Source organism: Balearica regulorum, chromosome 1 (genome assembly GCF_011004875.1).
Source record: "Balearica regulorum gibbericeps isolate bBalReg1 chromosome 1, bBalReg1.pri, whole genome shotgun sequence".
Classification (NCBI taxonomy): domain Eukaryota; kingdom Metazoa; phylum Chordata; class Aves; order Gruiformes; family Gruidae; genus Balearica; species Balearica regulorum.
The window spans coordinates 142,117,630-142,142,786 of NC_046184.1; the positions used below are offsets into that span (position 1 = coordinate 142,117,630).

At 41.1% G+C, this 25,157-nt stretch overlaps 1 protein-coding gene across 3 annotated transcripts; it reads left to right on the forward strand.

The window, feature by feature from the left end:
- The first annotated feature begins 536 nt into the window (after positions 1 to 536).
- On the forward strand, positions 537 to 16,359 carry LOC104632850 (arylsulfatase D). 3 transcript variants are annotated; one of them, XM_075736397.1, is made up of 11 exons: positions 537 to 651; positions 3,273 to 3,360; positions 3,905 to 4,054; positions 5,059 to 5,180; positions 6,635 to 6,757; positions 9,818 to 10,241; positions 10,988 to 11,124; positions 12,376 to 12,510; positions 13,159 to 13,321; positions 13,617 to 13,738; positions 14,343 to 16,359. In XM_075736397.1, the coding sequence occupies exons 2-11, from the start codon at positions 3,281 to 3,283 to the stop codon at positions 14,696 to 14,698; spliced, it is 1,812 nt and encodes a 603-aa protein (XP_075592512.1). In that variant the 5' UTR covers positions 537 to 651; positions 3,273 to 3,280; the 3' UTR covers positions 14,699 to 16,359. The 3 variants fall into 3 exon arrangements, with proteins under 3 accessions (XP_075592512.1, XP_075592517.1, XP_075592525.1); XM_075736402.1 differs by lacking the exon at positions 537 to 651 and adding an exon at positions 714 to 1,127; XM_075736410.1 differs by lacking the exon at positions 537 to 651 and adding an exon at positions 714 to 1,127 and having other exon boundaries at positions 3,311 to 3,360.
- Positions 16,360 to 25,157: the final 8,798 nt, after the last annotated feature.

Here is a 25,157-nt window from a genome sequence, read left to right on the forward strand (position 1 = left end):
GGCAATGGAAAGGTATAGATTGAGATGCTATAACATGGGTGGGGATAAGGAAGCAGGCACTGAGAGAAGGAAAACCAGACACATCACCTCTCCTATGCGTGTGCTGGCTGTAACCACTCCAGCATGGAAATGTTGGGGTGGGAGAGAGCAGGGGAGGGATCACCTGCGGTGCCGTAACTTGCCTCAGAGGTGCTCCGCTAGCAAACCAACCTGAGCACTGCAACTGGTGATGAACCACCAACTCATAACAACAACTCCCTTCTCTTTTAAGATAGGAAAACACGGTAAATTCTCTGTTAGCAAAGCAAGACTGCTGTTTGACAGTATGTCATGCTCTCCCAAAACAGTCAGTACAACAGGATTCAAACGAGAAAAAACACAAAAGAAAGCATCAGCCAGCAGATAACCTTAATTTGTCCCTTTGAGTGATGACTAGGAAAGAGGCAGCACTCTGAAGTGAAGCCAAATGACTCATTTTCTGCAAAAGCAAACTTAGGTCTCTTGCCGGCATTTCCTCCCCACACCCTAAATCTCTTTCTCACTGCATGTACACAGATGACCTTGTCATTGCTGCAGGAACTCGGGGCTGCCGTAAAGTGAAGATATTCATTTAGTTTTTATTTCTACAGACAAAGAATTGCTGCTTTGTAAGTACAGCAATTTTCTATTTTCCTTGCTGGAAATGAGGAGAGGTTTACAAGGAACTGTTATTTATAGTGCCTTTCATTGGAGTGTCTCAGACTTGAAGGAGGTCCTGCGCTTCCCTTGAGAAACCGCTGGTTGGGCAGAAAGCGTTTTAGCTACATTCCTGGTGTTCCCCAGCCCGACCCTCACACGTGTGTGAACGTCACTGTTGTGCAAACGGCAGTGGGACGTGCAGCTGAAGGGGATCCGGGGTAAGTTAGACCATCCGGCTGCTTGCAAGCTCTGGTATAACACCGCTTTCCTGTGGCGAAACGCGCATGAACAGCTCGGGCAGATTTAAAGACTGCCTTCAGAAACAAACGCTAGACGCTGTGCTGTAGCAGCAGTCTTTGTGCTGAAAAATTTGGAATGGTTTTAAGTCAACTGAAAATAAGCTCACACTCCAGTCTATCAGCTGCCTGCTTTGAGCATAACTTGACCAGGTACCGTATTCCTCCCTTACCATGTTGGGAAATGCACAGGAAAATTTTAATGGGCATTTGGAAATTTTGTTTTGTTTTGCTTCTGTAGATAAAAATATCTTGAGGAAGTTTTTAAAAGGCATTTCCCTTTATAACAACATTATTCTCATAGAAGTCTGTGTATAAAGTGAGAGCTGCAGGCAACTTGTTATCATGAGGTTGGCTTTTATTTTATCTACAACAAATCTACAAAATAGGAGTTTTTCAAAGACATTTTCACAGACTGAACAGTACTAAATTTAATGGAATTACCTGTAAGACCTTTCACTGAGTGTTGCCAAACTGATGCCACAAACGGGTACTGTTCTGTGAAAAGTGTATTTGAGTGCATCTGAAAGTATGAACATTTATGCAAACTGGCTTGAATTGGAATTTCAGTATCTTGTAAATATTTTGATAGAAAAGTAAAGACAGATTAAAGCAGTTCAATCAGTAAAGGAAAGCAGTTAGTAAAATATGAAAGATATGCAAGCTATACCCCCCCGGATTATTAAAATGGATGAAGAAAGGGATAAAATCTAAATTACTCTAGGGGGATTAAATAATGGGAGAGGGAGGAAAGAGTTCCACTTTAAGCCAAATTCAGTTCCGATCGCAAAGGGGACTGTTTGCTTGCAGCACGGCTTAAGTGCTACTTTGGCAAAAGTGGTCGCAAAAAGGTCCCGAAAAAGGCATCCTCCGAACTCCTTGTGGCCGAATCGGGCGGGCACTTGCCTTGCTTGCAGCAAGGAGCTGCACTGCCGTGCGGGGACACGGGGTCCCCCCGACTTCTCAGAAAGGGGAGAAACAGGCCGAGCTGCTTGCACTGACCCTCTTGCTCCCACCAGAGCTGCTGACGTTCCTCTGACTGGATGGGGCTATGGCTTCACAGGGATCATACCAGTCAGTGCAGTAACTGTTTTCTATACATTACCTGTTATTTTTCAGGCAGCTGCTGAGGAAGCTCAGCCTTCAGCTCCAGGCTGTGCTTTGAATCAGGGTGTATCTCCACTGTGAAGTACAGACAGATAGTGACAACCAATTACACAATTAAATTTGAATATTTCCAACTCCCTGTTATTTCAACTGGTTTGGAGGCACACAATATGGACATGCAAGAGATGGCTGAGGTCTCGTCCAGTATCTTTCCTATACCTACTTAGGATGCAGCAAAGGCACATATCCAAATGCAGGAAACTGAGTCTCTGTAGATAGCGATGCTGCATCAGAATTGGTGCTTGCAAATAAGTGTTTAGAGCTGTTTGGATGCCAATTTTCTAAGCATAGAAATTTAAATTTTCCCATTAAGGTTTGTAGAGTTGATGAATAAAATGTAAGAACTGTGGATATTAACTAAGCTGCTAAATACTATCATTTCTGGAAAACAAAATGTGAAACCAACATAATTTATAAAATTGAGATGCTTGGGATAGCTCAACCAGACATGGGATAAATTTGAAAGGAGTCTATTTTAAAGCCTTTGAACCAAGGTCATTCAGCCCTTACTTCAAAGCCTTTGAACAGTTTGTCTTGTCCTGGCAGTGAAAGAGAAAGCCCCAGAGGAACCTTTGCAGAAAGCTGTGCAGAGAGAGGGGAAAAGAGCATCGCACCCCAAAATCTGACACGTACAAAGAAGGAAAAGTCTCGGCTCAGAGTCAAACCACAAGAGGTCACAAATTCAGCATCTTCTAAGAAAATGTCATTGTTGGAAGAGGATGACTAGAATATCTACCTCTTACATGGCTGAAAGGAAACTTGGCACATTATGTGAAAAAGCAGCAGGCTGCTACTGACTCTGTGATTACAGAAAAATAATTTCTATTGAGGACTGGATTTTAAAAAGCTCTTCTCTTCCTTTCTGGATAGTAAATATTTTTCATACAGCTGAGTCATGTAACAAAAGAGAATTATGTTGTTATTTTAAGATAAACTTCTCTATACAAAAAGAAAAAATCCTCTAAGAAGTGAAAAAATGCTAGTAATAACAACAACATTAATGCCTTTACTCTTCCTCATGTAGGATCTGATCTGAGGTGCACCGAAGTAAATAAAACAGAAAATGTTGATAGGCTTTGATTAAATTTTTTATCCTTTTTTTTTTTTTTTTTTTTTGCAGTGACTGGGAAGATGCACACATGACAAGGCTCTCTCTCTTGGTTTTGCAGGATCTGAACACTCCAAATGCAGAAATGGTTTGGCAACTAACATCCTATTGGTAAGAAAAAAGTTCATGAATTATTGTTATATCATACTTAGATCTAAAGTGAGTGAAGTTTAACAATGACATAATACTGTATTATAATAGAGTAGGGTTGTTTATCTATAAAGTATAATCACAAAGTGATTTTTGTTTGTTTGTTTGTTTTTCTTGTTCTTAACTTTTTCACGAGAGTCCCAGTCTGGGTGGGAAGGATGTCAGAGGCAGTTGATCTCATACTGAGTTTCCCAGAACAACTTCTAAAAAACATCCCAAGCCACTAAAGCAAAATCACTCATATGTCATCTGTCACACGTAAATTTCCCAGTGAGACTGCTCATAGGAAATTTGGAAACAATCAGAAAAGGAGATTTTAAAGTTATGGTCCTGACATTTTGCTTTTCATGACATCTCTTTCGGTCAGTGATCAAAGTCTAACACACCCTCTAAGTCTGGGCAGAGAGTGGTCTGGTCTGCAGCCAAGCTCACGCGAGAGGGTCTTCAGCCCCGTGTAGTGATGAATGGCCAGGTCATTGGCTTCTTTCCTTCTTCTGTGTTTCAGGACATCCCTCGTCACACCCCTGATTTTTGGTCTGCTTCTGCAGCCACCACTTACACAGCCTTCCATCATCACACAGCCAAACATCGTCCTATTGATGGCTGATGATCTCGGCATAGGGGATGTAGGTTGCTATGGGAATGATACTATCAGGTAAGGAAACTGAGCATAACAGTATATGGAGCTGGGGTGTTATTTAATGTAAGACTGCAGTGCTCTGCTCATCAGCTATTTGAGCTGTCTTCAAGTGCATTTTCTGGAGAAATGGGAGGATTTCCCATGGGTGTCATTAACGGTAAATGTAAAGCACTACCAGGATTATCTCACAGCCTCGGGAGCATTCCCAGGGCCAGCTTTGCTACCCAGAGCTACTTTACTGGGGGAATATGTCACCTGTTCTTGTCTATTCCTTAATTGCCTGACATTAAGAAACAGCTAAATTCTTGCACATACCCAAAGACAGAAATGTTGTCCCCTCTTTTAATGTATCAGGTCTCATTACCTCATTTAACTCTATTGTGCCATTTTTTCCCAGTCTCACATCAAAATACAGTATAAATCACTGCAACGAGCTATGTTACTAGGAAATACTTCTCTTTTCAGACCCAAGGACATAGAATTTGCCTTCTCTTTGAAAATTATGCCACGGTATTGCTTGCTGGCTTCCTACCAGCTTGTTACTTCTTTGAACAAACCCAAATTTGGTACCATCACTCCCCTCATCCAGCAAAGTTCTCAGAATCTCACCCTGATTGGCAGCAGCCAGCCAGTTTCTCACAGGTGGCTGATGATCACAGGTAGCTGATGGGGCTCTGTGTGGACAGGCCTCCACTTCAGCGTAACATCATCCCTAAGGCATGTGTTTTCAAGAGCAGTGGAGTACATTTCTGCAAGGCCCTTCATAGGACTTGGGAAACAAGAAGGAATGATTGGCTTGAAATTTATCCACATAGCGAACGTTAACGAAGAAAGAAAAAAAAAAAAAAAGTATTTCCCCATCACTTGAGAAAATTAAAATAAAATAAAAAATTAAAATATTTTCTGGCCATCTCCAAATAGAAGAAACTTCCCAAAATAAAGATAAGTATATTATTCCTTATCCCCATTCCCTTGAAGACTCTCTGAATGATATCTGACAATATTGGTTGCATTTTTAGGACCCCGAACATTGATCTCCTGGCAAAGGAAGGAGTGAAACTGACCCAACACATCGCTGCGGCTCCACTTTGCACCCCCAGCAGAGCAGCTTTCCTCACTGGCAGATACGCGCTCCGATCAGGTTTGCCTTGCAAAACCAAGCAGCCTTTAAACATCGCTTTATTGCCAAAGGGAACACCATCATACAATGGGCACCAAAGAAAAGAGAGTGTGCAAATAAAAGGGATGCCACAGACATGTCATCCCTCACTGAGGCACAAAAAGACACACTTGCTAGGCCTAGTACCTTTGAGGTGGCATCTGCATTTATGGGGTACAATGAACCGACCGAGGGGAAGCAGAGCAGAAAAGAACCAGCTCTGCAGAGCAGCTTGCTTCCCCGTGGCTCGCAACTTTGGTTGCCTTTTGGTGCTCTGTTGCGTAAATTGCAGCCAGAATGAAGTTAGTAAAAATTGTTACATTCAGTAAAGTCATTACACAGAACAAGAATAATAATAACAACACATTTCTAAAGCACTAGTTACACTCCTTTCTGTCATGAGTGACTCCTCACCAGATATCAGAAACAGCTCAGCCCTGCAGGGAGCAGAGTAGATCTGTGCGGATGTGTGACCATTCCCTCCAGTCAAGGTGCAGAACGAGTCGTTTACAGGAAAGCTTTCTTACCTATGTGTCAGAATTCATCCGTCCCATGAAATAACAGTTTGACAGCTATATTATTTTTCCCAGTTCTGTTTTTGAAGAAAAAATACTATCCTGTCAAACTGCATCCCTGAGATGAAGAGGTTTGAAAAACAAATAGCTCTACATGTTTCTAACAGCAACTCTCTAACACTTGTTCTATTGCAAATGATCTTCAGTGCCTTCATTCCCGAAGCATTTTGAAGCTGACATGTCGTCCTACTTTTATCATGACAGCTCCCACTGAGATAGATAGCTCAAAAATGCACATGAGCTTGTACAGACTCTCTCCCACTATAACAGCAGGGCCAGATGTTCAACACTTTCGTTGACACTTTGTACTTCACGTGACGTTGTATGATGGGGTTATGCCAGCACGTAATGCTAAATAACAGGGTGTAAACCTGCAGGTGAGGGGAAGATTGCAGTGCTAGATAGCTCCTCTGTGGGTTTCAGAAGTCAGATACCAGGCATGCCACTGCACAGGGAAATCTTGAGTTCCCAGGCAGCCTTACGCAAGCTGGAGTTTGAGGCTGACAGAGGGCTGGAGTCTCCCTACCTCCCCCCCTGCCTTCACGGTCGCACTAAGTAAGTGCACTTCATACAGCCGGGATGCCACTGTGATATATAAAAGCTCAAATACAACCGTGCCATTCCAAATAGAATAAAATAAAATGTCTCAGTATGAGATACGAAGAAGAACAAGTATTATATAACGGAGACATTTACCTCTTTCTTACTCTTGTCCCGAGTCCTAGATTCATTTCCCCAAACAAACAGCATTAGGATCAACGTCTAATACTATAATATCAATGAAACCAGGAAACAAGAAAGTGTGTTTGATAAAAGTATTCTACCAGTTATATTTACTAAGATTATTACTGTATTTTTTAGGGATGGATGCTATAAACAATTACCGTGTTATATTTTGGAATGGCGGCTCAGGAGGGCTTCCTCCAAACGAAACCACTTTTGCCAAAATACTGCAGCAGCAAGGCTACAGCACAGGACTAATAGGTAGGGGGACACTCCTGAAGATGGCCTAGAATGTGTTTCACCTGCATGCCTGACTCAAACCATTTGTTGTAGTTAGCAACTGCTCATACCTCAGCTGTAATATTTTTATTTCCTGATTTAAGAATATCTTGTAGAAATCCTGACCAAAAAGAATCTCTCTTAAAAGAACAGGCATCTGATAAAGAGAATAATCTTTACCATTGACCTGCTTTCAAGCACAGGTGTGGTTGTTAAAATATATAACGGAAAATATTTCTTGAATACTATTCTGCCAGGTATAATGATAATTATTGCAAAGCTATTTCATAAAAAACAAAAACATGAATACCATTTAAATATGCATGGCAATGCTTTACACAGCTCGGAGACTGACAACAAAAGGGAACAGCTGCTACTTAAAACAATAAAGCTTGATAATAATATCACAGGATTTGGCCTTTCAAACGCAGAAACACAGCAATTATTTTTTCTTTAATTACAACATGCCACTATAGTTCACCAAGATTTCAGTACAGCCCATAAAACGTTACCTCCTTCAGCATTAATAGAAATTCCATTTTACTTTATATTCTATAGGATTATTTTTTTTAATGCAGTTGTAACTTTTGGTCATGATCCAGTTTCAAATAATTATTTATCTTAGATATGTGACACAGTGATAAAACACAAGCGTTCCTGAGGTGAATTTTCAGCTGTTTGCCCTACCTCATCTGAACATGTAAATGTCAATATTCAAAAATCTATGTCTGACACATAAAAATATTGGCTGCACAAATAAACTGAATTTGCTAATAAAAGTGTCTGCAGGAATGGATTTATATTCATTCAGCAGAATAAATCTAAACCATACAGGACAATGCTAAACGAAGCCCTCTGAGCATTTTGAGTTCTATATTACTGAATGTTCTTCTCCTGATTAGTTTTGTAGCGGTATTATTTTAGTTGTTTTTAAAAAGCCCGTGTCTATTAGCCACGTGCTTCAGCTTGGTTTCAGCATGTAATCACTGACAACACAGTTAATCAGATTTGTCTCTACTTTGCCAAAGGAATTGCCCGGCAGGGAGGTTGTGCTGCATACCTCCTAGAAGCTAGCTGGCAAAATGGGCTGGCGTTTTCCCTGTGGGCATCTCAGCTAAAATCACACTATAGACACCAAGAGCATCGCTTAGTTTAACCGGATTGACCGATTCTGATTAATTGAACCGCAGGGGATGATGGAAAGCACTGGTGATAAGCGACACAAAAAAACCCATAAGAACTTTACATTCAAGACATGAAGCAAGAAATGTTACACATCTACCCGCATCACCACAGCTGAATGAGCACTACATAGTCTCACTCGAATGGTTTGTGATTGTTTTGCTCTGAGCACAACCAGATTAATTGCAGAGTTAAATCCTATTAATAACCTGCAGCTTGAGTGATGATGAAAGTTTTTGTTTGGAAACGCTTTGCAGATTTTTTTGTAGCCAGAAAGTCAATGTTTTATAACATATGACCTCAAAAATTAATTTATCTTAATTATACACTTAATTTATATCCTGGAGATTTGAGTCTTTTGTAGCATATCAGAAGAATTTATCGATCTCAGCTGGAGATTTGGGTGTTAGAGTGTGTCTGAAGTCCAAGGATACTTTAGCTGTACCTGTGTTTATGATCAATGCCTCTATGTATTGCTGGCTCTAAATATGTCAAGACGTAAACTGAGTAGAGATTTTAGCTGAAAGCAATTCACCCTTTCTTTATATTTATATCCAAAAAGTAGCAATTTTTTTCCACTGAAGTAGTTTTTTCTGCTCCTATTGTAATGCACAGCAATTCTATTGAAACCTACTCAGGGTTGGCTGCTATTATATGTATTGCTAATATAGTGAACCATTTGCTTAGGATAATATCCTTATCCAAGTGCACAGGTCTTTACCCCCATAATAATAATTAGTTGCGAATTATTTTTCAAGTAAAATTCTCAAAGTTCATTTTAATCTATAGATCTCGTATCGAAGGCTTGCATTACGTGGGAGATGTCATTAAACTGTATCTCTGATGAGAGGTAGGTTCTGGTCACTTGATTCAGATAATCACAAGCCTCAGTGTTTGAGCAACATGAGCCAGTTTGTTAGGTCTCTGTGTAAGTGCCTAACCAGACTGAATAGACTGGAGGGGAAGCAAAAGCATGGGTTTGACATGCCATTCATCATAATAGTGGACATATGTCCAGAATAAAGAACAAATTTTATTGCAAAAGGTCAAGAGATGTTCCTTTTGATACATGAAGACTTCATCATTTAAAAGAAAGAGGCTTTGACTTTTTAAAAAATTGATGAAATACAAACAAATGGAAAAAATGCTTATAAAACAAGGCCTTTTATTCTCATCCAGTATATGGAGATATTATTATCAGCAAAGTTGCTTACATATGTATAGCTTCATGAGAAATCTTGTTCTCTTGAGCTCAAGTTCTTCTGGATCTGGTGGTTTGTCTGGCAAACCCACTGCTGAGCTGCAGGTTACTTGACTGTGCTACCCACAGCTTCCCTTTTCAGTCTGGCACCGACACATCATTGAGGGTTGTCGTAGTCCTGACATCAAGCCCTTCAAATCTTTCCAGAAACAAGTCTCCATAGCATCTTGAAAATAAAGAAACAACAGAAAAATGTTATTTTGCCCTGTGTTTACAAAAACATTTCATCCTCCTATTTCATACCTGCCAGGTCTGCAGGAAGGCCATACATTTTTGCTCGATCCTGAAAAGTCTGAATTTTTCTCAATTTCCAGTTCCCTTGACAGGCCAGTTTTTTACATTTGATCAAAGCTACAGGGAATGAATATGTGTACAGAGCACCAATAACTCTGCTGGAAATTTATAATTTGTAGAAGTTTACTTTCATCAATTGTAAGATATATCCTGTTATATCAGTACATACTTGGTATACATGTATAGGATGAAGAAGTTATCACAAGTAGGAAAAAAACCAACCATGTTTTGAGAAATGTTTTGTACGAGGAAAAGCCCATTTTTAAATGTTATCTCTTTACATTTTAATAATCTGTAATTTTCAGGGAAGTGGCATCAAGGTGTTAACTGTGAATCCCGCAATGACCATTGTCATCACCCTTTAAACCACGGGTTTGACTATTTTTATGGGATGCCTTTTACGCTAATAAGTGACTGCCAGCCAACAGAAACACCAGAGATGGACAGAGTCTTTAGAGGGAAACTCTGGCTTTACACTCAGATGATTGGCCTCGTTGCACTCACCGCTGCCCTGGGAAGAGTGACCAGCTTGATTTCAGTCCGCTGGAAAACTCTGACCTGCCTTGTTGGGTTTAGTCTCCTGTTTTTTGTATCCTGGTTCTCAAGTTACGGGTTTGTACAACGCTGGAACTGCATTATGATGAGAAACCACGAAATTACTGAGCAGCCAATGGTGACAGACAGGACTACGTCCCTTATCCTGAGAGAGTCCATTTCGTTTATTGAAAGGTGAAGTGTGTTTCCTTTGATCACATTTCTTCTGCTTCTTGCATGTCTTGCAACTTTTAAACAGCATTTTCCCATGTGAAGTCTGTAAATTTTATAGTATTCTATAGGATTATAAGTACTATTATGCCTATTAATTATTAATACTATTGATAATGATATCATATTATTAAACCAAAAATTAGCTGCTTCTTAAGGATGTCTGCTCTTCCTAGTTTCACTAAAGCTCATAAACTTTCCAAATTTCCATGGGTCGGATTGAATATTTCTAGGCTATTTTGAGGAAATACGTATTTCTATCAACGCGATCTACATTGCAGCTTTAAGGGACAGTAGCTGATGGTAGAAACGTGTGTGTGGGCTGGGGAAGGAGGAGGAGAGCCTTACCTACCGACTGACACGTGGGCAACAGCTGGCAGGAGACGAACCTGCTGCCTTCATTTCAGTAGCACTGTGGAGGTTTGCAATGGCAGAAAGCGGAGCTTCAGTCTGGAACTTTTCTATCCATGATTCACGAAATAAAGGGAATCTTTATGATCTCAGGAAATTTTATATAAGCCAAATGTTATTTTGCCAGACAGATCCCAATTACTGGGTTTTAATACCTTACAAAGTAAGGTGAAGTGATTTCTGAAGCGATTGTTGAAATATGTATATACACAAAGCATAACATTTTCCATTACGACTGACCTCTGTATGTATGGAGAACCTTCCTCCCTAATAACGAAGTCTTGATTTCTGTTTTTCAGAAATAAGCACAAGCCATTCCTCCTCTTTCTTTCCTTTTTACACTCCCACACCCCTCTCCTCACCACAGAGAAATTTCTTGGGAGGAGCCGTCATGGTTTATATGGAGACAATGTAGAGGAGATGGACTGGATGGTGGGTGAGTCACCATAGCAAATAACAATGTCTCCAACTACCTAGGACCTAGGTCTGGATATATAATAAAAAATGCAGTTGTTAGTAAAAGAACAAGGAAGAGGATGCAAAACAAGAAGGAAAAAAAGTCCTAAGCTTTTCATGAACATCTGTCAATCTTGTATGAGCACTGCTGGCTTATAGTGTTGCCTTTTTATTTTCTCCAGTCTTGGACCAAATGAGTCTTTCTGTTCACTCAGGTTTTTTGGTTTTAACCATGTTTTAACCATGACCCTGTGGCTCCTGTCAAGGAGTGATCCTGCTCTATTTACTGAATAAGTGAGAAATATTTAGTTTACTGTGATTATTAAAGGTCAGGTAATTTCAAACATGACCTTATGGTCATGTCTTAACTATTTCTAAGTAGGACACATCAGAAGGTGATAAAACTGATAAGCAAATTAATTCCAGGTGTAAACCAGCAGGCTATTTCTCTGTGACTACTGCATTCAGCAGAGTGCTGAATGTTTTTCAGGCCCATTCACAAATCCAGAAGTATTCATAAATGTTAGTTGGTATGTCCCCAGAAATTAGACTCACGTTATTTTTCAGCCTGATTTTTGGAGGAGAAGGAGAATTACCTATCACCCAGTCATGGCAGAGGAAAATAGCCACATTTGCAAAAGTGATAAGAATCAGGTACACATACAGAAAGAACTGGTGTTCAAACCTACCTGTTAACACACACCACAAATATAATTAAAAACATCAGGATAACTCAAGAATGACTTTTAAATAAAAAAGAACTATATTATTTATGCGTATTATATTCAGCCAATTATTTAATGCAAATACTAACTGTGGTCTAGATAATATAAGGGTACATGACACTTTTTCCTCATTTCTCACAATGGCCATCCCTGATGCAGAATCTAACTTTTTTGGGGCCTTGGATCATGCTTTCTTTCCATATTGTTATTGCACATGGCACTTCTGCACTTTAGAATAGAGGCTTCTTTTCTGTGATTGTGGTTCTTGCACTCCTTTGTTATAATACTAATAATAATGCAGTTAACAGCACATCACAAATTTTCTGTGCATTTACAATGAAATCACAACTACAAATCTCGATCCTAAAAAATCTCTTCCTTTAAACAATAAGCAGCACTACATAGAGAAGAAATGACATGGATGAATATTTACAAGTCAGAGGCTAAAAGTTATGTAGAGTAAGATATTCTTGCTTTTTAACACACACATATTCCTGTGTTTACAGGCCAGGTTCTAAATGCTATTGACAAGGAAGGCTTGAGAAATACTACACTAGTTTACTTTGCCTCTGATCATGGTGGATGGCTGGAAAGACAAGAAGGCAACAGGCAGCTGGGTGGCTGGAACGGAATATACAGAGGTAAGAGCTGTCGGGGACGGCGACAATCCAGCAACTAGTAAAGTAGTCAGGACACCACTAAATCTTAGATAAGACTGTACGCTTAAGGAGTAGCAGTGTTTTATCAATGAGAAGCAAATTTGTTTCATTCTAATCAGGCATTCAAAAATTTAGACAATTCTAGCATGTTCAGGTGTTCTTTATAAGCATGAATTCTCAAACTGGCATTTCCTCGTGAGGCAACTGGTCACAAGTTAATTTTGATTAAGCATGTGTAACTTCTCATTAAATATTAGTTGCATCTTACATCTGAACCCTTGCCTTAACTACAACAGGCATGTTACAAGATTGTAAAAGAGAGAGGAGAACTAGGCTGGGAAATCACTTTTTATGCCTGAAAATTTTATCAGCACTGAGTTCTCATGGGGCAATACGTTTGTAAAACTATGGAAGGGAGTAAGAGTGTAAGGTCACTCAAGGTGTCTGATATAGTGAACACACTTTCACTGATGCTCAGGAGAAGGAGCTTAGCGGTAAAAACAAAATGGTAAGGAAGGCTCATAAAGGTAACATTAGCTTATGATAATACAATAACATTTGTTTAAAATTTCTCCTTATTTTAAATGAAACTTTTTTAAATGATTTTTTTTTTTTTTTTTTTTATGAAAGGTGGAAAAGCTATGGGAGGCTGGGAAGGAGGGATCCGTGTCCCGGGGATATTTAGGTGGCCAGGTGTGTTACCCTCAGGCACAGTTATTGATGAACCTACAAGCCTTATGGACATTTATCCTACAGTAGTTCATCTGGCTGGAGGGGTACTACCCCAGGACAGGTACAAACATAAGAGTCTTTATTCCTCTTTCTCTCCCAAAACAATAGTAAATCTACTTTGGAAACACATCCTAAGAGTCTGACATTTTCTTTTTCACTCCTGCTCCTTTTCTGGACACAGAAATGTTACCGTAGCTCAGTCACCCTTTCTCTATGTTCGAGATTCACCATCTACTTGCAATCTTCTACAAGCATCTTCCTCATTCAGAGCTGCCAGTTCCAGCAAGAGGTATGCAGAAGGAATGCAGTCCCGTACAGCTCACCCCAGTCTGATGGTTTCTGTTTTTTTCTGCTAGGGTAATTGATGGCCGGGATCTGATACCTTTACTGCAAGGAAAAGCTGAGCACTCAGAGCACGAGTTCCTGTTCCATTACTGTGGCATTCACTTACACGCTGTGCGGTGGCACCAGAAGGACAGTGAGTACAGAACCTCCTTCTCAAGACTTAGGTTCAATCTACGGGAAGGCACATTTAACACATTTTCTCTGGAATTGTAGCATTCCAAGTAGTTCCAGGTGTAACGTGGTAAAGAACTTGCTAGTATTGCCTGTATTGTATGGCACAAAGAGTTGGTTCGTGGTTTCAAGGCACGTGGCATGCCAGGCAGGCTGCTAGAGGTCAGGATGGGTCTCGCCCACCTCTCTATCTGAATGCAAGGCCTGAAGAGTCCATGCCCACCTCGCCTCATGGAGAAGCCCTTGCCTCAGCCCTTTGTCTGTCCTTCTACCTTAATAAGGAAGCAAGCCACGGAATCCCCAAATCTTTTTTTCATGTCTTCATGAAAAACAAAGTCCGCAATAACTGGTACCTGCTGAAAATTTTGGAGAAATTTCAAAATGTCAGAAATCATTTTACATTATTGGTTTAATTCTGTGGCACTTAAATGAAATTACAATATCGTATCAACTAATAAATGTAGAGCTGAAGTGCAACCAGAAATGAACTCGAGAAAAACATTGGCATTTCTAATGCCTTGTGATAACCACCAGCATCATTGCAAGTCTTCTTTCTTTCCTACCAGGTGGAGCCATCTGGAAGGCTCATTATGTGACCCCCATCTTCCGTCCTCTCGGAGCTGGGGCTTGTTATGATAGAGGATTTTGCCCATGTTTTGGGGAAGGTGTGACCCATCATGACCCTCCATTGCTGTTTGATCTCTCGCGAGACCCTTCTGAAGCCAAACCTCTGTCGGCTGACACCGAGCCCCTCTTTGACACTGTGATAAGGAAGATTGGAAGAGCCATAGAAGAGCATCGCAGGACACTGACTCCAGTCCCAGAGCAGCTCTCCGTGTACAACGTGGTGTGGAAGCCATGGCTGCAGCCATGCTGTGGGACGTTCCCATTCTGTTGGTGTGATAAGGAAGGTGATAATTAACTTGCTGAGCTATAAAGGAAAGAACCAAAGTTGGTTCTTCAAAAGTGTTTTTAGAGCAAGAGTGTTTTCTTTGAGGGTGTTGATTGGCAGGTTGGTGGTTTGTTTTAATGGAGCCTTTATTTGAGAACTGTTCCAGTGAATGGCACAGTATTCGGTAAAGGTGGCTTTAGGCTGGACATTCTCAGGGAGGGATCAAGACTGAATGATCTGAAGAGCATGTTTTAACTTGCATCTACTGACAACTGAATGAATAGTTCAAGTGCACTGAAGCAGGCCAAGAGTAGAGCTGTACAAGTAGTGATATAACTTATGTTTTGGTGTTTATGAATATATATTTACAACCTTTTTTTTGTTTTTTTGTTCTTCATTTCTAAGCAGTTCCTGAACTGAAGTCTTCCTTAATTTTGTTGTCCTTACTGGTGATACATAAGATGCCCTTATAATAAATTTTTGCAGAATAGTGCTTCCAAAATAATTAAGCGATAATTTTGCCCACAGTTCCTCACAGAATCTCCTTTAGAAGTAAATTCCTTCTTTCTTTGTATCTCCAGTAGCAGAGACGATGGCAGCTGGTTAGCTTAGGGCTTCTGGATCAGCAGAAATTGTCTGGGTGAGGCATAAAGCTTGGAAACGTGACAAGCTGGGTAATGCTGTCTGCACCTTCCAAGAAGGATGGGACTCCTCTGATTGGAGTCAGCCTCTTTTGATGGAGAACACAAAAGGGAAAGGATTTTCCCTTTCCAAAGCTCCCACTGTACCCAGCTCCCTAAGCAGCACTGGCAAGGGCACAGTGGCATTGATGGCCACAGAAGTGCCACGTCGACAACCAGGTCAGTCATTTGGGCACAGGACTGCAGGACTTACCTTGCTGTCCATATCTCAGCCATACTTGGTTCCTGCTAACAAGTGGTACGTTTGGAAAAGGTTGTCTGAAAGATGCCCAAGGCTAATTATAAAAACAAATAAACTCTAATTTAGTATGAAAAAGAAAAAAATAAGAATTAAGGTGTTTTTTGCTTCACAAGTTAAATTTTGATCCCACCAAACAGCTAGATTTACTTAGATCTATCTCCTTTGTTGCTGTAAATTCAGTTCGTTCTTTGTGTTAAAATAGTTGTTCCTGTTAAAGTAGCCTTGCAGGTAATTCTTTTCATTGTAGGGTACAATATAGACATAGACAAGTTTACAGTGAATATGTAAGCATCTGAGAACATAATTTTCCCATTCAATTTATTTGACATGTTTTTTTACTATTTTTCTAACTGTCATGCTAGGACCCGTTTTTCTTGTACATTGCCTTTGATAAATATTTGGTTTATGTTGGTGGTATTCCCCTCCTTGTTTCCCACAATCCAGCCACCAGAAAATCTGCAGGTAAACAAAGTCCTACAACTTTAAAAGCAGTTTTATTCTGTGCTGTGACCTCATGCATTTCACAGGCTGTTATAATTCACCCAGATGCTCCATCAGTGCTATTGATGAGAAAGGCACTCAGTCTTACCATGAAAACTTCAAGACATGAAGTGAATCCATCACTTCACATGTACAGATTGTTGCTCTATTTCCTCCATTGTTAAGAGTGTGTGCTTTATTTCTCATTTGAATGTCTTCTATTTCACTGGTTCTTTCTTTGCTAGATTTAAAAGTCTTTTCATATTCAATATGCGATGTTTTCTTTACCTGAAATTACTGTAATCAGACTGGCATTTTTCAATTTTCTCAGTCAGTTTCCAAGATCTCACTTCCATTCTCAAGCCAGTTTACTATCTGGGATTTTACATCCTCTCAATTTTTCAACACCTTTAAAAATGTGTGGGTATAATACCTGTTCATATGATTGAATCAGTTTTTCTTGCACAGAAATACTTCATAGCATTGCAGGATATCCATTTGGAGACAGAGAGTACAGGAAGACATCTGAGCTAGAACTCATCCTGGACACTGGTGTTTCTCCATGTAAGCACAGTTATCGGGTCCTGCTGATATGCAGAGCGCCATGGGATCAGCAAACGTTTAGGGCTTGGTAATACGGATATTACACGTGGAACGGTCAGGGGCAATAATAAAGGCTGCCTTGACAAAACCATACTGTCTTTCTTTTGGGTAGTCAGCAGATGATGGAATCCTGCTTTCTTGTGCAGCTGAAGCAGAAAAACAATCTTTTAAAGTTTGTTTAATTTCCTTTTTTTTTTTTTTTGGGGGGGGGGGGGAATTCTAACCTTACATTCATCTATGTTAAGCAGACGGACACCTCCTCCAGCCGCCCCAGCCCAGGACCCTCCTGCCCAGCAGCTGGAGCCCAGCCCGGGGACTCAGGGTCTCTGCCCAGGCTAGGGGACACGGCTGCCGCTTTCCCCCTTGCAGGTTCAACCCACAGTGAAGCTGAGCGTGTATCCCAGAGACACACGGACACACACACATGCCCAGGACATGGACATGGCCAGTCGCTGTCTCCAAGTATTGTGTTGGCATGTATTGTGTAGTCTGAGGAACGTGGCATTGGCTGACAAGCAGTTTTGATAGAATCCAAATGGGATTTTTTAGATAAAAACAAAGTAGTACATCAAAATAGTCTCCTTGATAGTAAGTATAATGAACATCCATTTTCACACAAATATCTCCCACTATTAGGAGTACTTCAGGCTGTTTTCCACTTGAACAAGAAGTGTATGATTAAGGCAGGTATTTCTTTAGGGTAGTCTTATTCACTTACAAAGAATGTACCATCTCCTGTACATTCTATAAATAGCACAGGAACCGGTTTCTCTTTTTGCTGTTCTTAACCTCTTGTCATCAATTTGTTTGAAAGTCCTTTTTTTCAGAGTAATTTTTCACCTTCAGGCTATTCCCCCTTTTCCATTTGTTGTATAGCCATCGTGGCAGTGAGAGTTGCAGTGTCTCATAGCTGGGCTACCAGCTCTTCCCCATGTCGAGAGAGCATCCAGATTTATTTTACAAACTGAAAGGTACAACAGTTAATATTTACTAACATATTGCAACCTATGCTTTGAGCTTATTTGGGGTTTTTGTGTATTTTTTGCCATTGCTTGTCATTTTCAGCTTTTTGGAAGGTTATTTAAATCAGTGAAAACTGCCAATTTCAGGATATTTGAAACTGGGATTTTTACACATTGTTAATTTATTTATTGTTGCCACACCTGGCAGGAAGCTGCAAAAAACCCCAAGGCTATTCCTCTTTGCTTTGCAGGATCCTGAGATATAAACCTGTCCTGGTTTCAGCTGAGAGGATTGATTTTCTTCATAGTAGCTAGTGCGGGGATATGTTTTGGATTTGTGCTGGAGACAGCATTGATAATATAGAGATGGTTTTGTTCTATGGACTTATTGTTGAGCAGTGTTTACACGGGGCCAAGGCCTTTTCTGCTTCTTGCACTGCCCTGCCAGCGGGATGGCTGGGGGTGCACAAGAAGTTGGGAGGAGACACAGACAGGACAGGTGACCCAAACTGACCAAAGGGATATTCCACACTATATGACGTCACGCTCAGGTTATAAGGAGCTTGGGGGAAGGGGGGGCGGGGCGGTGGCATTCGGAGCGATGGCGTTTGTCTTCCCAAGTAACTGTTACACGTGACAGAGCCCTGCTTTCCTGGAGATGGCTGAACACCTGCCTGCCCATGGGAAGTGGTGAATGAATTCCTTGTCTTGCTTTGCTTGTGTGCGCAGCTTTTGCTTTACCTATTAAACTGTCTTTATCTCAACCCACGAGTTTTCTCACTTTAACTTCTCTAATTCTCTCCCCCATCCCAATGGGGGGGAGTGAACGAGCGGCTGCATGGTGCTCAGCTGCCGGCTGGGGTAAAACCATGACATTCGTTTTTGGTGCCCAACGTGGGGCCCGAAGGGTTCGAGATAATGGCAGATTTGATTGGAATGTGGTAGATGATTGAATTTATAGCTGTTATTAGCTATTTAGTAGTAGCTGTTTAGCTATTAATTGGCAGGCTGCTGTGCTTGCCATGGGGCTTGCTTGCCTTACTATCTAGTAGAGTCTAGTGCTCGTTAGTGGCTGCTTTGTGCTTTCGCTGCTCGCTGTACTGCTGTACTTCTTATCATTTTACTGTGCTGTGCCTGGGAACACTTTGATAACAGCAATGGCGATGAGCCTGGCCTGGCAGATGGCCAGGGCATCGCTGCTGTTTTTGTGCTGCTGTCCTGGACAGGCTGGAACTCCTGTGTGCACTCGAGTCGAAGGGACTGTGACCTGTGGATGATTCCACGTCGGAGCAGGACACCCCAAAGCGTCTGTGGCTGTGGTTGCATCTGTGCCACAGCAGGTATATCTCGAAGTGTCTGGGGCCGTGGTTGTGTCTGTGCCGCAGCAGGTATATCTCGAAGTGTCTGGGGCCGTGGTTGCGTCTGTGCCGCAGCAGGTATATCTCGAAGTGTCTGGGGCCATGGTTCTGTCTCTGCTGCAGCAGGTATACCTCTGGAAGGACTGTGAGCCAAGGATGAGTCCATGCTGGAGAAGTTACACCTCGGAGCATCTGTGGCAAGGATAAGTCCATGCTACAGCAGGTACACCTTGAAGCATCAGTGGCTGTGCATGGGTCATGCTGGAACTTTTCAAAGTGTGCGGCCATGGACAGGCCCATGATAGGGCAGGTTTATGTCTGAGAGGACTGACGTGACTGTGACTGTGGGCAAGGCCCTGCTGGAGCAAGTGTATCTATGAAGGCATTGTGGCCCATGGAGAAGGCCATGCTGGAACAGGTGCACCTCGAAGTGACTGTGGCTGTGGATAAGTCTATGCCACAGCAGGTGTAACCCTGGAGAAACTGTGGCTCATGGATAAGGCTCCGCTTGGAGCAGGTACACCCCTAAGGGACTGCAGTCTGTGGATAAGTTCAAGCTGGAGCAGGGGCAAGGGGAGGTGTTCATTGCAATGGTAAACTTGATGGTCTGACTCGAAGGGACCAGGGGTGGAGATTGTAATGGAAATACCTTTAAATTGTTGTAACCCATGATTTGAGTTGCATGTTACAGGAATTATTGTAGCAGAAATCACCTGAACCAATGGAGAACAAGCCTTACAGGGGGCAGCGCAAGTGCAGCAGTAGACCTGACCTGAGCTGGTTTTGGTGCCCAGTAACTCCACATGTCAACCACCTCTCCTGTCCTGAGTGACCACCATGGTGGATGGAGCCCAAGGTTGTGGACCAAGTGAACCCAATGGACATTTTGTGGACATTTATGGACATTTTAAAAGGGTGGTCCACAGACTAAGGGAATGATATCAGCATATTATATCAAGGGATGAGAAGGGTGGTGGTGCTTAATGAGGATGTATTGAATTGTGTGAGACCTGAGCATGACGTAAATAGTATGGAAATAGCTACTATGAAGAAAGTCGATCCTCTCAGCTGAAACCAGGACAAAAACTCAGAAAATACATAGTAAATAAAATGTTGCAGATAAGAAAAAAGTCCCCTAGGAAAAAAATAACATTCTATCATATTTGGAAGTAGACTGCTATTAGTTATATTACCATACTAGCATGATAAAAGTAATCGTTTTGTGTATCTCATATATCATTATATTAAGTAACTAATACAAATATGTCACATAGTTTGTAAATACTTTAAAACGTTGCGTGAATATAAAATCTGTAAAACATGAAAGCAATGTGGCTTATAGGCGGTTTTCTGCTTCCCTTTTTTAGTCTTTTGTATCACCAGCAGCATAAACTGATGTGAGAAGAACTGAAAGAGGACTTTCTAAGTATCAGTTATAACTCTTCAGCCTAATTCCAAAAAAAAAAAAAAAAAAAAAAAAAAAAAAAACAAACCCAAAACAACAACAACAACAATAACAACAAAGTCAAAGCCAAAGCATAAAAAGAAAGTATTTTCATATTCAGTGTTCCATGGCAAGCATTCAACTTGAGTAAAAGTAGTTCTGAGAAGCTTGAAGGGAATTAGAAAAAGGCTGGAAGAGCTAGGGTTGTACTTTTCTCTTTGTGACAGCGGTTTGCAGTTAACAATCCAAGTTTTGTGCACTCTCTCTGTTAAATGAAGAATGCCAGGGGAACAGTTGGGTTGTACCATAGTGCCGCATCAGGTTCTCAACCCCACCCCAGGTAAAATTTGGCAGAGAGGAACACTGAGTTTTCTCTTCTCCATGTGGACTGATCTCCAGCCTTCAGCAGAGAAGGCAGGAAGGGCAAAGTAAAGGCCTCCCCCAGGTTTCCCTGCCTTGGTGGCATTTCAGGAAGGGACCTCAAAGATCATCCAGTTCCAACCCCCCTGCCATAGGCAGGGACACCCTCCACTAGACCAGGTTGCCCAAAGCCCCATCCAGCCTGGCCTTGAACACTTCCAGGGATGGGGCATCCACAACCTCTCTGGGCAACCGGTTCCAGTGCCTCAGCAGTTATCAACTCATTTTCTTGAACAAGTAGTATGAACTGTTTTATTACTAACTTAGAAATAGAATTTCTTGTTGTCTTAGAAAGACCAACAATGCTTTGTCTCAGGTGGTGCATTTGAGCTCTTGGCTGTGAGCTAACCAGGTAGTAGAAAGTAATCCAGGTAATAAATAAATGAATAATCCAGGTAGTTAAAAAAAAAAAAAAAAAAAAAAAGTGATAAAAAGATAAATGCTTTATTCACTCCTCAGTGAAGGAAGCTTAACAGACTTTTCATATGTGTAAAACAGATTATATGATTTCTGCTAGCCTCAGGAATTTATAGGTTGGGTCCTCACATACACAATACTTCGCTTCCCTGAGTCAAACCATCCATGATGGCATAACAGGGGAAGATGGGGCATCATATGTCTTGTATAAACAAGCACATTTTCATTAGACAGAAACACCACCAGTGAGTACTACTGCCCCCAAGCTCTACGCTGCTCAAGGTTACATTCATTCTTAGCAACACTAGATTTGCTGTTAACAACTCTGGATTACAGGTCCTGGGAGCAAACACCCTTTGAAGCTTTGCAAAGTGCATCAGCAAAATTGCTGCCAGAATGAAATAGTTATATGAAAAGGAGGACGAAAAAAAAACCCACATTAATTGTACTCTAGGTGAAGCGCTTAAACTGGGACTGGTAAAAGGTTGACTGAGTAGCCTCCAAGGATAGGGAATGCCTGTAAGTGACATTTTGCCCCATCTTATGAGTGTGGCAGCAGCCCTTTAGACTGTGTAACTCCTAGGTTTAGTCTATTTACAATAGTTTGGATAAACAGCTTGTGAGAAAGTTTCTTGAACCAGATAAAAGCAGTTCATTGAAAGCTCTGCAGAGTGCTGCGTGTTTCTGTGTTGACGGGCATGCTGCTCTGGGAGCATCACATCTATCGAGATGGAAATTTTTCCCCCATTGCAACAAAAGTGCATTCCTTTTCCGTTTCTGAGAACTAGCGGAGAGACCATGTGTCCTCAGACTGGTCTGTGTTGCCTCTCCTCATTTATTTCCCTCTGAAACTCTTCATGAAACAAGCTAGGCCCTGCATTTACTAGTTTTCAGGGAATCACCAATAAGTCACTGAAGTTCTTGCTCTTGTTCTAGCTCCAGGAAACTTCCCGTGTCTCTGGTGATGGGCTCCTGCTCTCCCTCTGGAGGAGACCCAGTGGTGAGTCATGAAGGGAGAGAGGATTAATTGCTGTCTTGCTGGCACAGCGAGCCACAGCAAGTGAAGACCAGATAGCCTACATGTTGAAGACAGTGGTAGTCTCTGCAAACGTGTAGCCTTCAAAAATGCAAACAAACAAAAAGATTGAAATGTGAATAAACGTGGATATTACTTCCTGTAACAGATTACTGCTGTTCAAAAACATGAAATCACCTAGCCCTACAGGTAAAATCCACGCAGACTCACACTCCTCTGCAGACAGGACGGCTGGCTTACAGGACCATTTTTGTTAGCTGTGTATCAAATTTTGTTCATCCCATAAAAGACCCATCAGTTTGACAACAATATTATTTTCTGAAAAAGCTCCTTCTTTCAAGAAAAGCTATCCTGCCAAACTGAAATCCTCGGAAAGCTCAGAAGAACAGATAACTATACACGCCTCTGTCAGAAGCTCCCCGGTGGCTGGTACTGCCGTGGTTTCAGTGTGCACATTCCTGAAGGAGTGAAGCAGACGCTTCCCTCCACTCCCATGCTGAGACCTCCCACCGACATTCCCTGAACATACCAGCGAGAGCCAGGCAGCTGGCCAGTGTCTTCTGCAACCAGACCTTTTGTGTGTTCTTTAAAATTCCTGATTTACTAATATCTCACTGCTGTTGAATGAAAGACTCATATCCTCTAGAATTCTTGTATAAACAAACATGCATAAGTTATTTTGAGGTTAGATATACAGAATTAAATCTATGTAACTGTATCAAATTACACCAATTGTTGATTTAGCCCTTCAGGAAGAGAAATACTACTGGAAGAATCTTCAGAAGTTATAGGACATTAGATCATACAAAAGCAGGATTTGGAAACATCTAAACTGCCAAATACTAATCAGTTTGTTCACATTTAATTTTTCTCCACTTCATTGATGCATTACTATTTCGGTGCATATCATTTGCTAAGGCTGATTTTTACTGCTGTGTCATAATACAGTTTTGATCTAGTTGCATTTATACTGGTCTTAGCCTAAGATGACATAGATACTGTTCAAGACTGGATTTCAAGAGTATCTTACAAAACACCTAAAATCTAAATTTGGATACTGAAAATGTTTTCAAACACAGTAGCAAGCAACATTTGAGCATGGAAATTAAGTTGTTGAAAATCTAATGATCTCTCTTCATTTAAAAATTAGTCATAAAATACTTGCGTATTACATTGAAAAGGAGATCTTCGAAGCCTACAGAAGAAAAGAACCATTACTTTTCCTTCTTTTTTTAGGGTTGTATTGAATTTTCCTTTTTTGCTTTAAGATAATAGGAATATTTTTAAACTAGTTTTGAACCGCCCTGAACACACATTGGTCAAGTGCTTCAGCTTGACTTCAGCATGTAATCACCAACAAGATCAAAGAGTTTTCAGTATTTCCAGCTAAGTGTACTTCTGTGGAGACCATGATGCAACACTCTGAGAATCTGGCTGGCCCCATCGATTAACGCTTTTGTCCCTGAATATACAAGTTGGCATCTATGATGCCTACGCTTGAGCATTATCTCAAGCAAGATTGCCAGCTTCTGTCAAATAGCATCTCTGGGGCAAAGCAACATATCACCAATCAATGGCAGTACCTGGAAATGTCAAAATCAGGATTATAAGGAAAAAACCTCACGCAGCATCTGTCTGTACCATGACACTGGAACGGACACAATGTTGCCTCATAATTTCCATTAAGCGTCACTTCATAACACAGTATTTTATAACTGATTAAGCATTTTTATCCTTGCTAAAAATAGTAATTAAAAAATTATCCCTAAGTAAATTACTAGTAATATGATATAAAGAGCAAACACTTACTGTCACGTTTTTCAGGATTCGACTTCTGTTAACATTGTTTTCTCATTGGTGCTTCAGTGTTTTGCTCTTGTACACTTCAGTATCCTTTACAGGAATGATTTGTTGTTTGAGGTTTTTTTTCTAATAAAGGATTTTTCTAGCCTCAGTAGAAGACTGGGATACTTCCAAAACTCGAAAACATGAGCTAGTTACAGAGTTGATTTTCTGCCATTAGGCAGTCCATTTACTTGTAATTAATCATTGCTAAAATTAATAAACTATTTATAAACTGGTTAGTTATGTTCATTCACTCCATGAACTCCCATCGTCTCTTTCTACACAACAGGGGTAAGACAAGACTGGTATCTTATCCTTTTCTTATTACATATTTTCTTTTCTACTTCGTAAAGCTGGCAGAATTTTTAAAAGGCCAGAGATACTATGTTTTGCTTAGGAAATAAGGGCTCTTTGAGATTCTGGTTTAGACCTCTTCCTTGTGTGTGATGCATGTTACAGGGTGATGGGGAGAAACTTACCAAGGAAAGGAACAGCAATGCCAAAGCCTAGTGGATTCCAAGTGAGAAAGCTAGATTTTAAATATTTTTCTTAACATTTAATTTTTAGGACGCCACCATGTGGTGGGTTGACCCTGGCTGGAGGCCAGATGCCCACCAGAGCTGCTCTATCGCTCCCCTCCTCAACTAGACAGGGGAGAAAAGGTATAACAAAACACTTACGGGTCGAGATAAGGACAGGGAGAGATCACTCACTAATTGTTGTCACGAGCAAAACAGAGTAGAGGAATGAGAAATAAAACCAAATCTTAAAACACCTCCCCCCACCCCTCCCATCTTCCCGGGCTCAACTTCACTCCCGGCTTCAACCTCCGCCCCCCTCAGCGGCACAGGGGGACGGGGAATGGGGGTTACGGTCAGTTCATCACATGGTGTTTCTGCTGCTTCTTCATCCTCAGGGGGAGGACTCCTCACACTCTGCCCCTGCTCCAGTGTGGGGTCCCTCTCATGGGAGACAGTCCTTC